Raw genomic sequence first — 16,557 nt, 5'->3', positions numbered from 1 at the left:
GAAGCGCTGGATGACGTGTCCCACCAGCCGCCGCTGCACCGCGTCCGGCTTCACCAGCACCAGCGTCTTCTCCTGCAGCTCTGGGGGGGCTGCGTGGGGACGGAGGAGGTCACTGTCACCCCACACACACCTTCTGCCCCCCGGCATGGCACACAGGTCACCACCACCACACGTGGGGTGGTGGCAGTGGGACCCCACGCTGCTCCAGGGGCACGTCTTGGTGGCAGGGGGTGGTGGCTGCTGCGGGGTCACCCTGTCCCCACCCTGCGACTGTGTCCCCCCCGGCCAAGCTGTGCCCAGGGGACACGCTGCAAAGCCCTGGTGGGTTCTGGGGACGCATCCATGGCTGGGAAACACCACCCAGCGTGGCTCTGGTTTCGGCTGAGTGTCCTGGTGCCAGGGTGCAGGTGACACCCCGTGTGCCATGATCACTCCTGCCCACCCTCGGGGGCTTCCCCCTGCCCACAGGGGCACAAAGTGGGTCCCCAGGCACAGCCCTCTGCCAGTGGAGAGCAGCAGTGTGGGATGGGGGGGTCTGGCACCACTGGCACCCACGGGTGGTGGCACAGCATGGTCTGGCACCACTGGCACCCACAGGTGGTGGCACAGCAGGGTCTGGCACCACTGTCACTCATGGGTGGTGGCACAGCAAGGTCTGGCACCACTGTCACCTACAGACCATGGCACAGCAGGGTCTGGCACCACTGTCACCCATGGGTGGTGGCACAGCAGGGTCTGGCACAACTGTCACCCACGGACCATGGCACAGCAGGGTCTGGCACCACTGTCACCCACAGGTGGTGGCACATGAGGGTCTGGCACCACTGGCACCCACGGGTGGTGGCACAGGAGGGTCTGGCATCAATGTCACCCACGGGTGGTGGCACAGCAGGGTCTGGCACCACTGGCACCCACGGGTGGTGGAACAGCAGGGTCTGCCACCACTGCCACCCACGGGAGGTGGCACAGCAGGGTCTGCCATCACTGTCACCTACAGACCATGGCAGACCAGGGTCTGGCATCAACGTCACCCGTGCCACCATGGGACAGCAGGGTCTGGTGTCGCTGCCACCCCCCTCACCCTCCCACCGCTGGCCCTGCTGGAACGGCACTGGAGGAGGGACAGAAGTCCCCCAGGGACATGGCGTCCTGTCCGGCAGAGGAAGAGGAGGGGAAGGCGAGGGAGGGAGGAAGGGAGGGCGGGGGGGGAGGATGGGGTGTTTTGCTGCCAGCCCCAGGCTTCGGGGTCCTGCTCTGGGGGGGTGCAGACCCCACGATGTCGCCCACTCTACCGGGTGCTGCCGGACCCGGCCCAGTTTCGCACGGTTCCCACCCTGGGGGTGTCCCATCCCAGTCCTGGGGACACCAAACCCCCCCGGGACCCACAGGATGGTGACGGGGGAGCCACCGGCTCCAGCCTCTGCCCCGTCCCCACACGGGATGAGACCCCGGCACTGACCCACACCACGGAGAAGTGAGGGACCCCACGAGCTGCCTGGGGGGGGCTGCCCCCAGGGTGGAGGGAAGGGGGTTCCAGGGCACTGGGGGCACTGGGAGGGGACGGGGACCGAGGGGCTGTGGACTGTCTCCATCCCCTGGGCAGGGCGGGATGGGGGGACAGGATGGGGACAGGACGCAGGAGCAGGACGAGGATGGGGACAGGGTCCTAAGGGACAGGACAGGGATCAGGAGAGGGTCCTCAGGGACAGGATAGGGAAGGGGCTGAGGGCAGCGTGGGGACGGGGATAGGGTCCCCAGGGACAGGACAGGGATGGGGACAGGATCCGCAGGGGCAGGACAGGGATGGGGACAGGGTCCCCAGGAGTAGGACAGGGAAGGGTCTGAAGGCGGCGTGGGGATGGGGACAGAGTCCTCAAAGCAGGACAGGGACGGGGACAGGGTCTCCAGGGGCAGGACGGGGAAGGGAACAGGGTCCCCAGGGACAGGACAGGGATGGGCACAGGGTCCCCACGGCAGGACAGGGATGGGGACAGTGTCCTCAAAGCAGGACAGGGATGGGGACAGGGTCTCCAGGGGCAGGACAGGGATGGGGACAGGGTCCCCAGGGCAGGAAGAGGATGGGGACAGGATCCCCAAGGCAGGACAGGGATGGGGATGGGGTCCCCAAGGCAGGACAGGGATGGGGACGGGGTCCCCAGGGGCAGGAGGGGGAAGGGGCCGGGGCCGGGCCGGGGCCGTGTCTCACCGGAGCCGTAGCAGCGGGGCCCGGGGGGGCGGCTCAGGCCCGGCTGCCCCCGCAGCAGGCTCCGGGCCAGGCAGCGCCCCAGGGAGCCCATGGCGGGTCGGACCCGGCGGCGGCGGGGGCTCGGCCGCCCCGCGGAGGCTTTAAGGGCCCGGCCGAGCCCGGGGACGGGTCACGTTTCCGTCCCTCCCCTTAAAGCAGCCGCCGGGACCGGGCGGCCGCCGCGCCCCTACGGAGCATCCCGGTACCGGACATCCCGGGGGGGGAGCGGCCCCGGAACGGAGCATCCTCCCGGCACCGAGCATCCCCGGTACAGGGCATCCCGGTACAGGGCATCCCTAGCATTCCGTACCGGGATCACCCCGGTAGGGAACGTCCTCCAGGCACGGAGCATCCCCGGTACGGAACATTCCCGGTAACGGGACATCCCTGGTGTGGAGCATCCCCGGAATGGAGCATTGTCACTGGCACGGAGTGTCCCCAGCGTGGAGCATCCCTGGCATGGAGCATCCCTGGTGTGGAGCATCCCTGGAATGGGGCATCCTCCTGGCACAGAGCATTCCTGGTGCAGGCCCTCCCCAGTATCCCATACCAGAATCCCCCAGTAGGGAATATCCTCCAGGCATGGAGCATCCCAGGAATGGGGCATCCTCCCAGCACGGAGCATTCCTGGTATAGACCATCCCGGTACGGGGCCTCCCCAGTATCCCATACTGGGACCACCTCGGTGGGGAGCATCCTCCTGGCATGGGGCATCCCCAACATGGAGTATCCTCCAGGCATGGAGCATCCCAGGTATGGAATGTTCCCGGTACGGGACATGAGCATCCCCAGAATGGAGCATCGTTGCTGGCACGGAGCATCCCTGGCATGGAGCATCCTTGGTGTGGAGCATCCCAGGAATGGGGCATCATCCTGGCATGGAACATTCCCAGTACAGAGCCTCCCCAGTATCCCATACTAGGATCATCCTGGTAGGAAGCGTCCTCCAGGCATGGAGCATCCCAGGTACAGGACATCTCTGGTGTGGAGCATCCCCAGAATGGACTACCATCCCTGGCACGGAGTGTCCCTGGCATGGAGCATCCCTGGTGTGGAGCATCCCCAGAATGGACTACCATCCCTGGCACGGAGTGTCCCTGGCATGGAGCATCCCTGGTGTGGAGCATCCCCAGAATGGACTACCATCCCTGGCACGGAGTGTCCCTGGCATGGAGCATCCCTGGTGTGGAGCATCCCTGGAATGAAGCATCCTCCTGGCACAGAGCATTCCCGGTACAGACCATCCCAGTACAGAGCCTCCCCAGTATCCCATACCGGGACCCCCCCCCGTAGGAAGTGTCCTCCAGGCATGGAGCATCCCAGGTACAGGACATCTCTGGTGTGGAGCATCCCCAGAATGGACTACCATCCCTGGCACGGAGTGTCCCTGGCATGGAGCATCCCTGGTGTGGAGCATCCCTGGTGTGGAGCATCCCTGGTGTGGAGCATCCCAGGAATGGGGCATCCTCCCGGCATGGAGCATTCCCAGTACAGACCATCCCAGTACAGGGCATCCCCAGCATCCCATACCGGGACCATCCTGGTAGGGAGCATCCTCCTGGCCTGGAGTATCCCCCGGGCACAGAGCATTCCCAGTACAGTGCATCCCTAGTACCCCGTACGGAGCATCCTCCTGGCACGGAGCATTTTAGGTACAAATCATCCCAGTTATGAAGAGCATCTCCAGTACGGAGCACCCTCCGGGCACGGAGCATCCCAGTTACGGAGCCCATCCCAGTATGGGACACGCCAAGGAGCATCCTCCCAGCACGGAGCATCCCAGGTATGGAGCATTCCCCACTATGGAGCATCCCAACATGGGACATGCCAATATGGAGCACCCCCAGGCACGGAGCGAGCCCCTCCTTTGGGGGGGCTGAGCCCCAAGCCCTGCTGGGGTGGGGGCAGAGCCTGCAGCCACCCCACGGGTGACCCAGGGGGGACCCACACCCTCCCAAACCCCACATCTTCTCTGTGCTTTGCTCCCTCAGAGGGGAGTTGTCCTCAGGGGTGAACTAAATGGGGGAGGGAGCTCTGTTGCTCCCCCCGGGTGCAGGCAGGGCCCCGGGGGCTGCTTCCTACACAAAGCCCCATCCCCAAAAGCAAATCGCTCCTTATGGAGCTTCCAAGCTCCCCAGACACTCCCTGGGGGAGCAGCTCGACGCAAACATCGCTGTTCAAATATCTGCCAGTTAAGGAAAATCCTCATCCCTTCCAGCCTGTTTTTAAAGCTCACGGAGCGAGCCCCTCCTTTGGGGGGGCTGAGCCCCAAGCCCTGCTGGGGTGGGGGCAGAGCCTGCAGCCACCCCACGGGTGACCCAGGGGGGACCCACACCCTCCCAAACCCCACATCTTCTCTGTGCTTTGCTCCCTCAGAGGGGAGTTGTCCTCAGGGGTGAACTAAATGGGGGAGGGAGCTCTGTTGCTCCCCCCGGGTGCAGGCAGGGCCCCGGGGGCTGCTTCCTACACAAAGCCCCATCCCCAAAAGCAAATCGCTCCTTATGGAGCTTCCAAGCTCCCCAGACACTCCCTGGGGGAGCAGCTCGACGCAAACATCGCTGTTCAAATATCTGCCAGTTAAGGAAAATCCTCATCCCTTCCAGCCTGTTTTTAAAGCTGGGATAATTTAAGGATGAGCAGAGGAACGTCCTCAAACGATGAACGGGGCTGGACTCGAGCCTGTCCCCAACACACACATTTGGCTCCTTGGTCCCCAAGGTCCCCATTGCCTTCCCGAGCTCCCAAAGTGCAGGGAGTAGGGGCTTGGGGCTACCACTAGCCACAGCCTGGGGGGCACATGGGGGTCCCAGCACCTGCTGTGCCCGAGGTGGCTTCCCCGTGGGCAGAGAGACCACCAGCTCTTGCCAAATGGACTTTTTGCTGGCCAGAAGCTGGTGTCACCTCCAGAAAGAGGAGGTTCAAGGGGAGGGGGGAAAGGTCCCTCTCCATGTGGGATGGTGCAGAGGAAGGGGTTTCTGGGGGGGAAGGCAGTCACACACACACACAGAAATTCAATATTTATCCAGGAGCTGCCCCACGCACCCAAAGGGCTGGGGACTTCCCTCGGGGTGATGGTTTTGGGGAACGGAGAAGCAGCTTTTAGCCCCAAGAGCTGGCAGGTTCCAGCCCGGGCTTTGGCCACCTTCCAGCTGCTGCCCTTGACCAGCTGCTCAGCAAGGGGGAAAAAAACACGAAAACCGTGGACTTTCACCTTCTGTCAACCAAATGTGTTGCAAGAAACAGGAGCTCCATCGACCCAGAGAGCCATGTGGGCAGGAGAGCTGTGCCCGTGGCAGATGGAGTCCCCTTGGCCCTTCTCCCAAGGAAGCCACAGCCAGGGTGCGTGGTGGTAGCCAGATGGCTACCACTGTCCCCCATATGGTTGAGGAGGAGGGAGAAGCTCTGTGGGCTGGTTTGGAGCCCACACCACGTCTTCAAACACCTAATAACCACCAGGGAAAAGGAAGACTCCAAGTTCCAAGCAGTGACAGCGAGTTGCTCCGGAGGTGTCTGCTCTGCTCCACGTGCTCCTGGTGGGGGGGTCCAGCCAACAGGGACCTGGGTGTCCTTCACCCCCCCAGGGGTGAGCTCTTCTCGCTGGTCTTCAGGCACCCGTGAGCTCTGCAGAGAGGGGTTCACAGCCCCTGGTTGGGAGGACGAGGTGAGGCACCATCCTTGGTGGGCTGGACATGCAACTTCCAACTCGAGCTGCTCACCACAGGGTGTGGAAGCTCCACCATCAAACTGGTCCCAGTTTGGACAGGCTCTGTACACAGGTTATCCAAACAGTGCGTGTTATCTCCCAAACAACAAACATGAGGACGTCACGGGGGTGGGTTTTTTTGAACAAAACCATAACAAGAGGAACCATGGAGCAGGTGCCCCCCACGCTCCCACCTCACATGAAGCCACCTCACTTCACGTCTATGGACGTCCATGGGAGAACCCACCCGAACCCTCCTCTTTCTGGGGGTGGCACCAGCTTCTGGCCAGCAAAAAGTCCACTTGGCAAGAGCTGGTGGACTCTCTGCCCACGGGGAAGCCACCTCAGGTGTTTTTGCAGCCAAGCTGAGCGCGGTGAAGGGCTCGCTCCCTCTGCAGTGACAGGTCCTGTGGCCACCACGCAGCCCTCGCTGTGGCCGCCCCCGTAACCCCAGGGAATTAAGGCTGATTTAACGCTCTGGAGTAGCTTTCTGACCAGAGACTTTGGAGAAAATCCTCCCCAGCTGCAGGATTAGAGATTCACAAGCCCCACAACATCTGGTCCCATCTGACCGGGATTTTAACCTCGTGCCCAGATGCCATTCCAAGCTCCCCAGACACTCCCTGGGGGAGCAGCTCGACGCAAACATCGCTGTTCAAATATCTGCCAGTTAAGGAAAATCCTCATCCCTTCCAGCCTGTTTTTAAAGCTGGGATAATTTAAGGATGAGCAGAGGAACGTCCTCAAACGATGAACGGGGCTGGACTCGAGCCTGTCCCCAACACACACATTTGGCTCCTTGGTCCCCAAGGTCCCCATTGCCTTCCCGAGCTCCCAAAGTGCAGGGAGTAGGGGCTTGGGGCTACCACTAGCCACAGCCTGGGGGGCACATGGGGGTCCCAGCACCTGCTGTGCCCGAGGTGGCTTCCCCGTGGGCAGAGAGACCACCAGCTCTTGCCAAATGGACTTTTTGCTGGCCAGAAGCTGGTGTCACCTCCAGAAAGAGGAGGTTCAAGGGGAGGGGGGAAAGGTCCCTCTCCATGTGGGATGGTGCAGAGGAAGGGGTTTCTGGGGGGGAAGGCAGTCACACACACACACAGAAATTCAATATTTATCCAGGAGCTGCCCCGTGCACCCAAAGGGCTGGGGACTTCCCTCGGGGTGATGGTTTTGGGGAACGGAGAAGCAGCTTTTAGCCCCAAGAGCTGGCAGGTTCCAGCCCGGGCTTTGGCCACCTTCCAGCTGCTGCCCTTGACCAGCTGCTCAGCAAGGGGGAAAAAAACACGAAAACCGTGGACTTTCACCTTCTGTCAACCAAATGTGTTGCAAGAAACAGGAGCTCCATCGACCCAGAGAGCCATGTGGGCAGGAGAGCTGTGCCCGTGGCAGATGGAGTCCCCTTGGCCCTTCTCCCAAGGAAGCCACAGCCAGGGTGCGTGGTGGTAGCCAGATGGCTACCACTGTCCCCCATATGGTTGAGGAGGAGGGAGAAGCTCTGTGGGCTGGTTTGGAGCCCACACCACGTCTTCAAACACCTAATAACCACCAGGGAAAAGGAAGACTCCAAGTTCCAAGCAGTGACAGCGAGTTGCTCCGGAGGTGTCTGCTCTGCTCCACGTGCTCCTGGTGGGGGGGTCCAGCCAACAGGGACCTGGGTGTCCTTCACCCCCCCAGGGGTGAGCTCTTCTCGCTGGTCTTCAGGCACCCGTGAGCTCTGCAGAGAGGGGTTCACAGCCCCTGGTTGGGAGGACGAGGTGAGGCACCATCCTTGGTGGGCTGGACATGCAACTTCCAACTCGAGCTGCTCACCACAGGGTGTGGAAGCTCCACCATCAAACTGGTCCCAGTTTGGACAGGCTCTGTACACAGGTTATCCAAACAGTGTGTGTTATCTCCCAAACAACAAACATGAGGACGTCATGGGGGTGGGTTTTTTTGAACAAAACCATAACAAGAGGAACCGTTGGAGCAGGCGCCCCCCACGCTCCCACCTCACATGAAGCCACCTCACTTCACGTCTATGGACGTCCATGGGAGAACCCACCCGAACCCTCCTCTTTCTGGGGGTGGCACCAGCTTCTGGCCAGCAAAAAGTCCACTTGGCAAGAGCTGGTGGGCTCTCTGCCCACGGGGAAGCCACCTCAGGTGTTTTTGCAGCCAAGCTGAGCGCGGTGAAGGGCTCGCTCCCTCTGCAGTGACAGGTCCTGTGGCCACCACGCAGCCCTCGCTGTGGCCGCCCCCGTAACCCCAGGGAATTAAGGCTGATTTAACGCTCTGGAGTAGCTTTCTGACCAGAGACTTTGGAGAAAATCCTCCCCAGCTGCAGGATTAGAGATTCACAAGCCCCACAACATCTGGTCCCATCTGACCGGGATTTTAACCTCGTGCCCAGATGCCACTCTGGGGTCATTCTGGCCAGTGGCTGGGCCTTCAGCTCAGGCCTCCTATGATGTGACACCACCAATGTTTGGAGAATTTCCTCCTACGGGGACAGCTCTTGGTCATTCCAGACAACAGACGGCAGGAGGAAATAAAGAGATTGCCCCAACAGGGAGCAGACACCACCTGGGAAGGCAAGTGGAAGGAAGAGTGGACACTGATCTGCACTGGTCCAGCACAGCACCTTCCAGGAGCTGCTGGACTTGCTGGGAGCCCAGAGAGGCCATTCCTGCACCCCAGGAATGCACATCCTCTCTCCTGATCTCAGGGAACAGAGCAAAATGCCATTCCTGCACCCCAGGAATGCACATCCTCCTCCTGATCTTGGGGAACAGAGCAAAACACACTTTCATCTAGTAGGATCCTACCAGGACACTAAACCAAGTTATTTAAAACAACAAAGTAAGCACTTTATTTCCATTAAGCATGTTGTTGTTTTAGTATCACAATGGAATGATGAGAAAACGTTTAAAAAAAACCCCAAAAAAAGTCTCTAATCCCCACAAACAGCAGGGAGGTTTTTCAAGGCCATTTTAAAAACAAAGGGAGTGACAGAAGTGCCAAAACAGTCCCAACATCACGAAGTCTCCTCCTCCTGGAGCTGGGCAGGGACGGGAAGGTGGAATGACACGAAGGTACGAATGTCTGAAGTAGTCTTTGGCGCTTCTGCCTCACATTTTTGATACGTACATGATATCTCTCTCTCTCTCTCTCTCTCAAGAGGAACTCCACAGAAATCTCCGGACGCAACAAAAGTGCTACCGTTGAGGAGAACCCAAACCCCCCCTCCGGTGAGAGGACTTCTCCAAACAAGCTGAGGTGCCCTGAGGTGGGGGCGTTAAGACACATCCTTGCAGCCAGTGCTGACTCCAGCTGGGGTGGGGGTGGATTTTTGGGTTGGGAGAAAAAAAAAATCCAAATAAAATAAAAAAATCAAGGAAGCGTGGTGCGTGAATCCAAAAAGATGTGCCCAAGTGCGGGACACGGCGTCCTGCGGAACCGACGAAACCAGGGAGGAGAGAAGGTGGTGGCCAAAGGAAAACGCGGATCCGTTCCCTACAGTGATCAAAAAAATACCAGGAGTCCAGTGCAGTAACTATAGTTTCACAGTTCCAGGGGGCAAACTGTCGTTGCAGAGTCTGTAGTAACGCAGGTCATTCACCAGCCTGTGCACGTTCTGGGTAAACGATGGCAGATCCTGGAAAAGAGCAAACACGGGGATGTACCGCAAACACAGCGACACCACCGGGCCCGTCTCATGGTGGAGAACGGGAAGGGGCCGAGAGGACCAAATACTCCTGTCTCTTTTCATCCATGAGAACAACAGACCCTTTTTCTGCAGAATCTGAGCCCAGGAAACACCAGTTTCTGCAGCCCAGGGAGCAGAGACGGCCCCAGAGAACCCTGTTCCCAGCCCCAGAGATCCCTGTTCCTGGCCCCAGAGACCCCTGTTCCTGGCCCCAGAGATCCCTGTTCCTGGCCCCAGAGATCCCTGTTCCCAGCCCCAGAGATCCCTGTTCCCAGCCCCAGAGACCCCTGTTCCCGGCCCCAGAGATCCCTGTTCCTGGCCCCAGCTCCTTGGCGTGGGGTCAGGAACGACAGGGCCATCTGCACCAGCAACTGCTGAATTTCACTGAATTTCACTGCATTTTAGAGTTGGAAGGGACCATAGAGATCATCTAGTCCAACTCCCCTGCTGAAGCAGGATTGCCCAGAGCTAGAGCATGTTACTCAGGAGCATCCAGGTGGGTCTTGAAAATCTCCAAGGAAGGGGACTCCACACCCTCCCTGGGCAGCCTGTTCCAGGGCTCTGTCACCCTCACCGTGAAGAAGTTTCTCCTCATATTTGAGTGGAACCTCTTATGTTCCAACTTGTGCCCGTTGCCCCTCGTCCTCTCACTGGGAGATCTGAGGGAACTGGGCTCACCACGTTCCTGCCAACACTCCCAGGTGCTACTTCCCCCACCAGAAGGGACAGTTTTCCTGAAGAGTGGTCACCTTCTAGAGCCCAGTGACTCTCCCAAAGCTCCTCTCCTGCCCTCACCCTTGGTTTCAAACCCCCTCCGCCTCCCACGGGAGGAAGCACTCCGTGGACAAGGAAGCTTCAGCAGATGGAAGCCAGGACCTGCTGCACTGCCTTGATGTTCCACAGGGAGGTCACAGACCCCCCCCATTTGCTCCCCACACTCATAGAGGGGTTTGAGAGAATCGTGAGCCGCGGCAGCTACTCCCCTGCTGTCTTCACTGGAACCCTCAAACATCTGGCCGGCAGCTGGAGCGAGATTTTGGCTTGGATCTGTGTGTCCCACTCTAGAAAATGTCAGTTTACCCTTATAAAAACTTCCTCCAGGAAACATATTCCCTAATTCCCACAGCATTCCCCCATGTGAGAGAGATGAGATGGCAGTTCTGCTACCGACAGTGAAAAACCCTCGGCTGGGGGTCGCTGAGCACGGAAGGGGTTGTGACAAAAGGGGTAACTGCCTCAAAACACCACCCTGAGAAGTTTAGGGCTGTTTCCCAGCACGTTCCAGGAGAAAAACCCTGTGCATCCCAGGAATTCTGACACTCTGCTGCAGCAGTTCCCCTTCTTACCCTGTCCATTTTGAAATTCCTTCCCAGCACGTTCTTCTGGTTCGAGTCCACACCGTCACAACTGGCCAGGAACTCGGGGAGAAAGGCTGAGTAGAAGCCATCAAAGTCCACTGAGGCCATATTGTAGGTGGCAATGCCTATCTCCTCCTGCAACAGGTCGTGCGACTTGTGGACAAGCACCTGGAGTAGCACGTTCACAAACTGGAACAGCATGGTCGTCCGGAAGATCTTCTGCAGAGTGAGAGAAGCACATGGTTGGGTGTCTTCACACCAGCAGTCCTCCACCATGAGGGACCACGGCAACCAAGAACCAACCCATGGAGGTCGGCCCGGCCATAGGAACATGGTTGCACAGGGCCACTTCAACACCAGCAGCTTCTCCAAGCTCTCCTGAGCACTGAGATAACTGTCCAAGCCAAGCTGAGGCCACAGATGGCTACAACAAACTAGATTAATATCAGCTTCAAAGTTAACAGTGAGTTTGGCCACACTTACGTCATGAGTTTGACCCAAGTTTTAGGCATTTAAGCAAACAGCAGCACATTCCCATTCAAACTCTGGCCAGTTTTAGCCCTGCACAGGGCTACTGGAAGCCAGGGAATGTGGCTAGAGACCTGCAAGTCCACCACTGGTAGCTGGTAACATGATGGGCTGTCCTTCAGCTGTGGGCACCAGAAAGCTCTGCTTTCACGGGCGAAGCAGAAGGGCAAGACCCTGGATTCCAACCCTAATCCTTCATGACAGCAGCTGAGAGGTCTAAATCAGAGGGTCTGGAGGATGGGTCCTCCACAACAGCGATGGACAACGGCCTGTGAATAACAGACACCCTGCGACTGACCCAGGTGAGGATGATGGATGGACCCGGCCGCTGTCTCACTGGTGATCCTAATTTCTGGTTCCTCAGACAAACTGAATGTTCTTTGCTTTCCCCCATCATCACAGTAGGGCACACATCAAGGCTTGGCTTTGATTGAGCTGGGATCTCTCCTGTGCCCACTGCAGTAGTATCAGGGAGGCAGTAATGCCCCTCTCATCGGCAACGGATCCATCAGGACCACAGCAATCAAAGACCGTGGCATAAAAGCCCCCAAATCCTGATTTTCAGTTCCTGAGCAGTTTAAAACGAGTCTCAGAAAAGCACCCATCTATTACTGGTCACCCAGGACCCACCTTGTGGTAGAGCTTCTGCTTGGTGTTCAGCGTCTCCAGGTAGAAGAGATTCTGCTTGAAGAGGTGGATGTCAGGTTGCAGGAAGGACTGGCCAAAAGCCTATAAACAAAGCAAAATGAAGGAAAGGGACTGATATTACACAATCTGCCAGGCAGAACCACATCGTTTCCACCCTGACACCAGGACAAACCCCTGGGAGCCTCTGCTGCTTCTCAGCTGGGAGCCTGACCTGGAAAAGAGCCCAGGAACTGTATCCGCTGGACTCTGCTGAACTGGTCTGGTGGGCCTGTCCAGACTTTGTGACAAAACATCTTTTCCACCCTGAGCTCTTTGGAAACACTGTACAGATGCATCAGGCAGACGAGGTAAGCTCTGTACAGAGGGAAGCAGCACAATTTTACCAGTTGCTGCTCCAAGGTATCACCAACAGAGGAGTTGGTGACAAAAAAGGCCCAGGTCCCTTCAAGACCGAGCCAGTTCTGGGCTCAGATCTCCTGTGGAAACCAGCACACAGACTAGTAACATCCTCAACACAGAACACTGCCTGCACTCACAAGGGAGAGCATTTGAAGGAAAACCAAGACTCTGAGGGTTACACTGCTCCAGGAGAGACAGAGATGCTTGGACAGCCCTGCATGGACCTGCTTGGACATCATTCTCATCAGAAGATGCTAAGATGAGAAAGGCCAGGGAGAAACATCAACAGTTTATATCAGTGCAAGAGCTGCCTCTTCACTCCCAGCCATGGAGATGCTGGGAGGGCTGGAGCCCCTCTGCTGGGAGGACAGGCTGAGAGAGTTGGGGGGTTCAGCCTGGAGAAGAGAAGGCTCCGGGGAGACCTTGGAGCCCCTTCCAGTCCCTAAAGAAGGGGGGCTCCAGGAGAGATGGGGAGGGACTCTGGATGAGGGAGGGGAGCCCTAGGAGGAGGGGGAAGGGTTGGACCCTGCAAGAGGGGAGATGGAGCTGAGCTGTGGGGAAGAACTTGTTTGGTGTGAGGGTGGTGAGAGCCTGGCCCAGGTTGGCCCGAGAAGCTGTGGCTGCCCCATCCCTGGAGGGGTTCAAGGGCAGGTTGGAGGGGGCTTGGAGCAACGTGGTGTGGTGGGAGGTGTCCCTGCCCAGGGCAGGGGGTGGCACTGGGGGGGCTTTGAGGTCCCTTCCAACCCAAACCATTCTAGGTCCTGATGTGGGACAAGGCATGGAAAGGAATCAATGTTCCCTCCTCAGTGAGGCACCGTGATGTGTGAGCACATCAGCAATATCACTCCACAAGCACTTTGATTTTTGGCAGCTCCTAAAGGTAAGACCTCGCTCAAGACACGGTCTAATCCCCACCAGCCATGAGCAGAGTATGTCCCCATGCAGAAAGGGTTCTGGACCAGCGTGGGAGTCGCTGAGTTACCTGCATAATGGCACTGAACTGTGCTTCGTTCTCCATCTGCTCTTCTGCTACTCCTCTTTGGACACTAGCCAACACACTAGACTTGAAGAAGTACCGCCAATTGTGGTGAAGGATCCGGAAAAGCAGCTCGAACAACTCTGCTTTCACATCAGGAGATGAGCGCTGGGAGGGGAGGAGAACCAAAAAAACTCAGAGGTGGCTCCTGTGCTGGAATCCCACTCATCCCCTGGACCCCACTCCAGCAGCACCCTGTCAGGTGGCCACCCAGGGCAGCGTTTTGTAGCCAAGGTACCAGAGCGTCCAAGCATTTTCTCCTAAATCAGGCACCAAACTCGGCAACTGCTGGATTGAACACACCACCCAGTTTTGAGTTTTACCTCCTGCTTTGAGCACGTCTGTAATTTTGGCCTCTCTTGACAATTCCTGAGAAAATCCTCCACCCATTTCCAGTTCCCACTGCCCAGTTGCCCAGTTTTCCATTTACAGTTCTTGGAAGAGCCAAAAGCACCAACACCTTCCCTTCCTGTCCCCCCCTCCTCCACCTCACCCAAGGGCAGCCCTACCTCTGCGATGATGGGGTAGACCTGCTCCATGCACAGTGAGATGACGCTGGGGAGAAAAGGCTTGAACACTTGGCCTGGCTCTTGCACCACCACTTGCAGGATCTTCAGAAACTTCTCCACCACCCGGCAGCCGGTGCTGCCCTCGTGGAGGATGCTCTCTGCCAACTGCTCTCTACGACAAAAAAAACCCAAAGTCATTGCACAGGAACCTTCCCAGAGATCTGTTCAGAAACTTCTCCACCACCCGGCAGCCGGTGCTGCCCTCGTGGAGGATGCTCTCTGCCAACTGCTCTCTACGACAAAAAAAAACAAAGTCATTGCAAAGGAACCTTCCCAGAGATCTGCACCCCACTCCAGCAGCACCCTGTCAGGTGGCCACCCAGGGCAGCGTTTTGTAGCCAAGGTACCAGAGCGTCCAAGCATTTTCTCCTAAATCAGGCACCAAACTCGGCAACTGCTGGATTGAACACACCACCCAGTTTTGAGTTTTACCTCCTGCTTTGAGCACGTCTGTAATTTTGGCCTCTCTTGACAATTCCTGAGAAAATCTTCCACCCATTTCCAGCTCCCACTGCCCAGTTGCCCAGTTTTCCATTTACAGTTCTTGGAAGAGCCAAAAGCACCAACACCTTCCCTTCCTGTCCCCCCCTCCTCCACCTCACCCAAGGGCAGCCCTACCTCTGCGATGATGGGGTAGACCTGCTCCATGCACAGTGAGATGACGCTGGGGAGAAAAGGCTTGAACACTTGGCCTGGCTCTTGCACCACCACTTGCAGGATCTTCAGAAACTTCTCCACCACCCGGCAGCCGGTGCTGCCCTCGTGGAGGATGCTCTCTGCCAACTGCTCTCTACGACAAAAAAAACCCAAAGTCATTGCACAGGAACCTTCCCAGAGATCTGTAGGGTTGCTTAATTTAAAGAAAAGTAGGGAGTGCCTCTAAACTTGCTCAACTAATAGAGACCAAGTACATTAAGCTGCAGAAGGGAGCCAGGTTTTGACCGAGGACTGACAGGTTCCCCATCCACTACAGCAGCTTGAGTGAAAGTTGGGGCACCCTGAGATCTTGGGTAGGAACTAATGGATAATGCGAGGGTCTGGTTCAGCATCACACACTTCCAGAAAGCCCATGGGAGAGCTGGAGTACTGTGTGTCCAGCTCTGGAGTCCTCAGCACAAGAAGGACATGGAGCTGTTGGAGCGGGGCCAGAGGAGGCCCCGGAGATGCTGGGAGGGCTGGAGCCCCTCTGCTGGGAGGGGGGGCTGAGAGAGTTGGGGGGGTTCAGCCTGGAGAAGAGAAGGCTCCGGGGAGACCTTCCAGCCCCTTCCAGTCCCTAAAGAAGGGGGGCTCCAGGAAAGCTGGGGAGAAGAGGGGAGATGGAGCTGAGCTGTGGGGAAGAACTTGTTTGGTGTGAGGGTGGTGAGAGCCTGGCCCAGGTTGGCCCGAGAAGCTGTGGCTGCCCCATCCCTGGAGGGGTTCAAGGGCAGGTTGGAGGGGGCTTGGAGCAACGTGGTGTGGTGGGAGGTGTCCCTGCCCAGGGCAGGGGGTGGCACTGGGTGGGCTTTAAGGTCCCTTCCAACCCAAACCATCCTGTGATTCTATGAATTGCACGATGGCCTGTACGACTGATGTGCATGGGCTGGGTGACTTCAGACCTGAAGGTATTTTCCTTAGATCTAGCCCTGGGAAATGACAAAAATCATGAGACAAAGGAAACATTTCACTCTTTTGGAGCAGGGTTGTGTTGTGTGAGCAGCTTACTAAGATAAATCATGCCAAGGGGTAAGAAAGAAGCGACCAACATGGGACAATACCTGGTGAACATGTTTAGGAAGGTCTGTATGATCTGCTCGGTGAAAGGCACTCCCATCTGCACCCTCAGTCCTTGAAACAGAGTGAGGAAGAAGCTCAGCATCTCATCTGTCACATCTAAGGTGGGAAGAGGAAAGCAAAAGGAAGGCCTTAAGGTAACATTCAAGGGCATCAGTAAGTCTTTTATGTGAGATTTGTTCCTCCTGTACAGGGAACCCAATTTAGCAGCAGGGTCACCGTTAGAAACCGAAGCCCACAGCCAGTACCACAGGGCTTAAAGATGGTTCATCCACTTCTGAAAACTGCCAGGGATGACAAGTACAACCAGCACCAAACAGCTTGGAACAAGCAGAATCCTATCAGCAAGATAAGGAACGCTTGGAGAAAGCCCTGCTGATGGTCTGGGCCCATCTCCAGTTGCTTGTAGAGGGTTAACAGGAAACACAAGGAAATCCAAACCAGCTACACAGCTTGGGACGGCCAGGAGACAATCCAGCTCCTCTTTATTTTTTTGGCAGGAACAGAAGAGACCCTTCTGACTTCAGAAGGCATCTCCAAGCGCGTGGTTATGCAGTTAGCACCGTAGCTAATTCTTCATCAGTCCCAGCACACCCCATTGAATAAACACAGT

The 16,557-nt window shown here is 57.6% G+C and overlaps 2 protein-coding genes across 2 annotated transcripts in view; both read right to left on the bottom strand.

Annotated features, from left to right (window-relative positions):
* The window catches only part of NME4 (NME/NM23 nucleoside diphosphate kinase 4), a 3,268-nt gene extending 956 nt beyond the window's left edge, over positions 1–2,312 (bottom strand). Inside the window, exon 1 of the mRNA XM_014936254.1 lies at positions 2,207–2,312. Coding sequence (XP_014791740.1) covers positions 2,207–2,297 — 91 coding nt within the window. The 5' untranslated portion in view covers positions 2,298–2,312. The remainder of the gene's footprint in view (positions 1–2,206) is intronic.
* Positions 2,313–8,775: 6,463 nt separating this feature from the next.
* Positions 8,776–16,557, bottom strand: part of XPO6 (exportin 6) — an 80,200-nt gene continuing 72,418 nt past the window's right edge. Inside the window, exons 19-24 of the mRNA XM_014936613.1 lie at positions 15,929–16,043; positions 14,793–14,964; positions 13,552–13,713; positions 12,153–12,251; positions 10,983–11,213; positions 8,776–9,585 (exon numbers count right to left, since the gene is read on the bottom strand). Coding sequence (XP_014792099.1) covers positions 9,484–9,585; positions 10,983–11,213; positions 12,153–12,251; positions 13,552–13,713; positions 14,793–14,964; positions 15,929–16,043 — 881 coding nt within the window. The 3' untranslated portion in view covers positions 8,776–9,483. The remainder of the gene's footprint in view (positions 9,586–10,982; positions 11,214–12,152; positions 12,252–13,551; positions 13,714–14,792; positions 14,965–15,928; positions 16,044–16,557) is intronic.

Source organism: Calidris pugnax, unplaced genomic scaffold (assembly GCF_001431845.1).
Source record: "Calidris pugnax isolate Ruff unplaced genomic scaffold, ASM143184v1 scaffold17, whole genome shotgun sequence".
In the NCBI taxonomy this organism is placed as follows: Eukaryota; Metazoa; Chordata; class Aves; order Charadriiformes; family Scolopacidae; genus Calidris; species Calidris pugnax.
Note: the sequence above shows the minus strand (reverse complement) of the source record. Positions and strands in the feature narration are given on the sequence as shown.